This window comes from Rhagoletis zephyria, unplaced genomic scaffold (genome assembly GCF_001687245.7).
Source record: "Rhagoletis zephyria isolate East Lansing unplaced genomic scaffold, Rhagoletis_zephyria_1.1 Rzeph_scaffold_00969, whole genome shotgun sequence".
Classification (NCBI taxonomy): domain Eukaryota; kingdom Metazoa; phylum Arthropoda; class Insecta; order Diptera; family Tephritidae; genus Rhagoletis; species Rhagoletis zephyria.
Genome location: NW_016158053.1, coordinates 141,866 through 148,901, shown reverse-complemented (window position 1 = coordinate 148,901; position 7,036 = coordinate 141,866). Strand labels below are relative to the sequence as shown.

The 7,036-nt window shown below is 39.4% G+C and overlaps 1 protein-coding gene across 2 annotated transcripts in view; it reads left to right on the top strand.

The window, feature by feature from the left end:
- Parp1 (Poly-(ADP-ribose) polymerase) overlaps positions 1-7,036 on the top strand; it is a 140,841-nt gene that overhangs the window by 18,649 nt on the left and 115,156 nt on the right. The window contains exons 3-4 of one of the 2 annotated variants that reach the window (XM_017615147.1): positions 4,973-5,315; positions 5,598-6,122. In XM_017615147.1, the coding sequence (XP_017470636.1) occupies positions 4,973-5,315; positions 5,598-6,122 (868 nt within the window). The remainder of the gene's footprint in view (positions 1-4,972; positions 5,316-5,597; positions 6,123-7,036) is intronic. The other variant, XM_017615148.1, reaches the window with a different exon arrangement.

Here is a 7,036-nt window from a genome sequence, read left to right as displayed (position 1 = left end):
GGGTTGTGGGAGGCGGGGGTTAAATCAATGAAGCATCATCTCAAGCGCTCTCTCGGTGAAAGAAGGTTAACGTTCGAGGAACTTAGTACGGTTTTAGCACAGATTGAAGCGTGCCTTAATTCTAGACCATTGTGTCCGCTGACCAACGACCCGGATGACTTGATGGTCTTAACTCCAGGGCATTTCTTAACAGGCGACGCCCTACTAGCCCCACCAACCCCAGAAATTGATAAGCTCAGTCTTACTGATAGATGGAAAAATTGTCAATTTTTAGTGCAGCAGTTTTGGCGACAGTGGAGAAAGGAATATTTATCCCGTCTACAGAAGCGTCCGAAATGGTTGCAAACAAAACCTAACGTGCAAATTAATGACATTGTTTTGATCAAGGATGAAAGGGTACCGTGCAATCTATGGCCACTTGGACGCATTATCAAAACACACCCTGGCGCAGATGGATTGGTACGTATTGTTGGTCTGTTGGAATCATTAGACGTCCTGTTGCAAAAATATGTTTACTCCCGATTGCGGACAACTGGCATGATATAAGTACACCCCAAACACTCTAATGTCATTTGTATATTTCACTTTTACCGTAGCTACTACTCGTTCAATGAAGAGGATGCCTGATGACATTATCCAGCCATACAATGTCATCCGCGGGCAGGATGTTGAATCTAGCAATAAAAAACCTGCGGTTCAAAGCAACCCTACCTTGTATTGTGACTCAACAGAATAAAATGCAAAGGTAGAGCGTAAAACGGGACACAAGAAAAGCGCGCAATAAAAAGGAAAAGAAACAGAGAAGTTGAGCTGGAGCGGTTTACCGAAGAAGGCGACATAATTACTCAACGCATTTTTTACTTAATATGTATTATAGTTTATTTCATCCAAAATTTGTAAACCTTAAATTGAATTAAAGGCAAAGTCATTTTAACTATATTGAACTCATTACAACAACTTCTTTTAGTTTCTTTTTAAAATAGGCGTTCGATTTCTTGTATGCCAAAAGGTTATAAAGGGATCTATGTATTTTGTAATTATGCCACAATTGCTGTTTTTTATCTCTAATTGAGGCAAGATATGCAGACCAGTACGGGACTACCGTTTTGTATGATTTCAAATGGGTTTGTGGAATTGACGAATGAGCAGCGGCTCGAATTGAACTGCATATATTTTTTGCTTCTTTGTTAATATTACCCGACGGTGCGTTGAGCACAACCCCGGACCAGAAACATATTTCTGTTGTGTTTGCCAGAATCCACTCCATCCGAACTCCACTTCGGTTAGGTGCAACTCATGCAACGGATGAAGTCACCTAAGTACATGCTCTGGTCTTAGGTCTCACCGGGAGTGGACCACAAGCTATGTGGCTCCCTGCTACTCAAGCCAAACGGCACAATCAGCTTCCACGGCTACCCTCTCGCGCAATGAACCCAACACTCGAAGAGCCTGCACGGCTGCTAGAAGCTCCCCTGGGCAGCAGCAAACCTCCCAACTACCCCCTCCCACAGTCAACCCGCCCGTCCAACTCGCGCGTGCGAGCCAACCAGCAGCTCCTGGTTGCACACACCATCTGCTCCGTATGCCAGAGCCGAATATACCGGAACGTGACATCGGTCAAATGCAGCACATGCCTTGGCAGGTGTCACTTCCGTCTATGCTCTGGCCTACGCACCACGCGCGAGTGGACTGCGAACTACAGTGCCCCATGCTGTAGAGCACCGCTGACGCAGACAACACCGCTCCCATTGCAGTCACCTATCAACAGGCAGCAACAGCAAGCACGTCAGATGCAACAGGCCCAAGGTAGACCTCACTCCTCCCTTGCCCCCGTATCGCGACTAGCCTCCCAAGGCATACGAAACTCTTACAACTCAACGGCAACAGACTCCAGAGCAAGATTGAGGAGATAGTAGTCTTTATGGGTCCGCATGGCATATTGATAGCCGCGGTCCAAGAAACGAAGTTGCACAGCAACTCAACTCTGTTGGTCGTCAACACGCTGCTTCTTGGTCCGCCACCTAGCTTCGTCAGAGGCCGATGAACTGCTGGAAGACCTGTGGTGCCTTCCCAGCGATCCCTTGCGGTGCTTGCTGCCGTGATGGTGCCTTCCCTTCGATTGGCTCCTGCTCTTAGACCGGTGCCGGCTAACGGAGGGGTGCCTGCTCTCGGGGCGGTGTCTGCAATCAGGTAACCCTATATTATGGTGCCTGGAAAAAGAAGAAAGACAACTTTCTGACCTGAATTGCGACCGGTGCTAGTGCCCTGTTCCTCCTCATCGTCTCTGGCGTGCTCGATGAAAAGCGCCGCCTCCTCTTCAGTGAGGAGCTCCATGAAGCTGCCGCGCCTGGAGTCGTTCCCATTGCGCGTGGTACTGCTATGAGTGCCTGTTTTTGCTGTCAGTGCTAGTGAGCCTGTTTTTGTCGGTACTGCTGTGACCGTCGTGTCTACTGCTTCTGCTGCTACCGCCGAGGTAGCTGTTTGTGCTGCCGCAGTATTTGTTGCGTTTGTTGTACTGTGCTTTTTTGTTGTTGTTTTTGTTGTTTGTTTGTTTTTTGTTGTTTTTCATCATCTTGTTCGGATGACTGCCTGCTCGTCGGGGCGAGCTCAGCTTATATATCAGCAGCCTAGATTTGAAAATCGGCTACTGGTAGATCCCTATGGACGAAGAAAGCAAGAATTACACAGCATTCACCGGTCCCGGACGCGGATTGTTCCAGTGGCGCGTGATGCCGTTCGGATTGCATTCCGCACCAGCCACGTTCCAGCGCGCGTTAGACCAAGTAATCGGCCCAGAACTTGAGCCACACACATTCGCATACTTGTACGACATTATCATCACCAGTTCCACACTGGACGAACACATTCAACATCTCACCGAAGTATTTGGTCGGCGAAGGCAAGAAAATCTCCGGATCAACCCCGAAAAATGCGAATTTTTCCGAAAGATAATAAAGTACCTACGCCATGTCGTAAGTGAAGAAAAGATTCACACCTACCCAGACAAGATACCCAGCAAACGTTTGAGAAAAATGTATTTCTCAATTTGATATTAAATCTCTTTCTCAAATGATTCTCAAATTTAAAACGAGGGTTAAATTTTACATTTGATTTGAAGAAAGATGGCAAGTGTCAAACGATATAAAAATGCGCAGTTAAATCACCAATTTTAAGAATAAAATTAAGATCAATTGAAAAAAAACAATGAATAGAAAAAAATTTTGGAACAAATGCACAATACCTACAAATCTCGAATTAAAAAAAAAAATAGGATCGATAGAGACCATTGAGGTGAACATAACGGTATATTTATTTATTTTGGGAAACAACAACTACAACAATTATTAAAGGTCAAAGTTCAAATTAAGCATTTTCTTAAATTAATATTCCTCGAAAACCTCTTCAAGGAATTGGACAATTTTGATAGAGAATTTAATTCTTAACATATACCTTTTTATAGTTTTCACAAAAATCGAATTAATGTGGAAAAAAAGTATACAGGGTTTTTGTGTATAAACTTCTTTTGCGTAGGCGGCCTTCGGCCGCACTTATGGATTATAACCCTCACAAAGTAGAATTCTCTTTCTGTGTTGCGAAGAAAAGGCGCTGAACACCTTTTGCAGAGAACACCTTTCTGCGTAGACGGCCTTCGGCCCCGCTTATGGATTATAACCCTCACAAAGTTGAATTCTCTTTCTGTGTTGCGAAGAAAAGGCGCTGAACACCTTTTGCAGAGAACACCTTTCTGCGTAGGCGGCCTTCGGCCGCACTTATGGATTATAACCCTCACAAAGTAGAATTCTTTTCTGTGTTGCGAAGAAAAGGCACTGAACACCTTTTGCAGAGAACACCTTTCTGCGTAGGCGGCCTTCGGCCGCGCTTATGGATTATAACCCTCACAAAGTAGAATTCCACATTAATTATATTTTTGTGAATACTATAAAAGATATATGTATAAATATGTATATCAAATTAATTAAAAAACATGCTTAATTTGAACTTTGACTTTTAATAATTGTTGTAGTTGTTTCCAAAAAAAAATATATATATCGTTACGTTCACCTCAATGATCTCCATCGATCCCAATATGATTTTTTTTAATTTGAGAATTGTAGGTATTCTACATTTATGCCAAAATTTTTAAAGAGTAAGCCCACAAATAGTGGTTTTGATGTTTGCGCGTATTGAATTAGCTGCAGCCCTTCAAGACGAATTTATTATAAATTACTTTATCTTAATTGTTTCTTTTGTTATGTACATCGCGAAGAAAAACTAAATATGAAATATACATTTCCTATAATAAATTTTATTTCCACATTTGAAGTAAATTGGATAAATAGCCTTTGAAATTGATTTGACAGTTAACAAGTTCGAAAAAATCTCGAAAACGCTTCTTTAAAAAGGGGTGTTGTTTGCGTGTTTAGGTTAATGCGATTACCGAAAAATTTGGCTACAGCTCTAGGTATAAGCTATGTGATATGAAGAAATTAATTGAAAATAAGCAATCTACATCTAGGTTTGTGTAAGGATGCTCGTTTCCAACTCACGGGTTTCTCAATTCGTACTCAGTTTTCACGTATTCCATATCCGTTCGTAGCTATTCTTCTTCGGACCAACTTCGTCCAGCTAGACTGTGATGATTTTGCTTTCAATCTTATTTTTATTAGACCAAGATATGCATTCGTGTTCAAGTGCTGAAATTTGAAATAGATAAAACCAATGACGCAACGATAATAAGTCCATATAAAAATTAGTGTTTCTGGAACGATGTCTCCCAATCGCTGGTCGTACTCATTGCAATGAGATTTTCGATATGTGCCGCAACCAGTTCCGTAAAGGTCCTGATTTCCTGTAGGTGATCAGTGCTCTAGCAATGGTCTTATTTCGCCAAACGAAACATTTTTTGTCCTTGGCGTTCAGCGGATTAACCTAAATATTTTTTATTAATTTGTTTATTTTTCTTTTTTTGCAGAGAAGGGTTTCACGGAATCAGCTGGAACTTCTACCAAAAAGGGAAAAAAGCGCAACGCTAAAGAAAATATTGCAACTAAAGATTTTGGTATCGAGTACGCGAAGTCCGGTAGAGCAGTCTGCCGTGGTTGCGACCAAAAAATTTTAAAGGATCAAGTACGCGTTCGAAAAACCGTATATGACACAGAAGTTGGAATGAAGTATGGAGGTCAAGCATTGTGGCATCATGCAGAGTGTTTCGCTCAGCTACGTAGCGACCTTGGCTGGTTTGATAAAGCAGATTGCCTTCCGGGATTCGAAAGCATTAAAAAGGAAGACCAACTTGACGTCTTAAAACTTTTACCGTATGTAACTCGTAACAAATAAATTTAAATATGTTATTGTGGCTTATTAACATTTTATTTTTAATGTTGTTATTGATCTTTGTACCACGATTATGTTTATTAGGAAAAATGGAAAAAGCAACAAAGTCTAAACCTCGTGATACTCGAAATAGCTGCTATAACTTCTACCGCTTAGACTTTGTTGCTTTTTACATTTCTCTTAATAAACATATTTAATCTTGCTACAATGCTTAATAACAATATTAAAAATAAATTTAAAGTTAACTGTTTTATTCAAAATAGGGCTATAAAACTCGAAACTGGTTGCGTGTCCAAGAAACCTAAAATCGAGGATGGTTCTAAGGAAGAAGAAGAACTCTATAAACTAATAGAAAAACAGTCAAAACTTTTGTTCAAACTGCGTGATTTAGTAACAGATGAAATGCAGAAAAAGGACATTATTTATTTGTTGGAATACAATAACCAAGATCCAGTAACAGGCGATTCTGAGAAACTTTTGAATCAACTATCAGATATGTTGGCTTTTGGAGCTTTATTGCCTTGCTCTCAGTGTAATGGACGGCAGATTTTGTTTAGCAAGTCCGGCTATTTATGTAATGGACAACTAACAGAGTGGACAAAATGCTCAAATCTTATAAAAGATCCAGAACGAAAACCTTGTAATATACCAAACAATTTGAAGGAAAAGTATAGCTTTTTGTTGAATATTAAAAACAAAACTGAACATCGCATTGTTAAATATAACCCACCCAGTGTCGAGGTTATTGCCAAAAGTGTACATACAAAAGTACAAAGTGAATCAACTGAGTAAGTAGTTTTCAAAAAATAATAGTGTCACTTAATACTTCCTGTTGAATACCCATTCAATAAAAATGTTGGTTGGGGGAACTTAACACGGGCATTGAGTTCCTGGAAAAAGTGGAGTTCAGAAGAACTTTGTTAAACGATGCAAGAAACCAGTAAGAGGAGTAAGAGTAAGATTCAAAAAACTAAATTGTTCATAGTTTTTTTTTTTTAATGAAATCAAAGTAAGGCAAAAGTATTAACAAAAACGCAACAACAAACTGCTTTTTCCTTTATTCACCTCAGTAAAAAATTAAAAAGCTTTAAAAGTATATATTTATTAACATCAGAGAGCTTAAGCATTTCAAATGTAAGTTTTTAAAATACAAATACAAACTACGTATTTGTATTTTGTATATATATACTTTTTAACAGAGTATTTTTTATTTTTTTGTAAATACTTTTTCAATCAGTATTTGTATTTTGTATTTTAAAATACTTTTGTCAATGTTATTGTGGCTTGTTGACATTTTATTTTTAATATTTTTATTGAGCTTTGTACCACGATTGTTTATTAGGAAAATTTGAAAAAGCAACAAAGTCTAAGCGGTAGAAGTTATAGCACTATTTCGGAGATCACCACATCTCCTCATCATCATCATCTTGTTGCTAATTAATTTTCCTTATTCAACCAACTACTATCAAGTGCATCAGAAGCGTTAACCACTGAGCTATGTACATCCCGTAAACTCTTGTTGCTAATTCATTTTCCTTATTCAACCAACTACTATCAAGTGCAGCTGATTTGCCGCTATTTAAACTCGACAGCGTGGTTGTTGTTGTCAATTCTATACATCCATTTGCTTATTTGCTTTTTTGTATAGTTTCAGGCAGGCTCTTCCTAAACTATGTATTTGTCAATGTTATTGTGGCTTGTT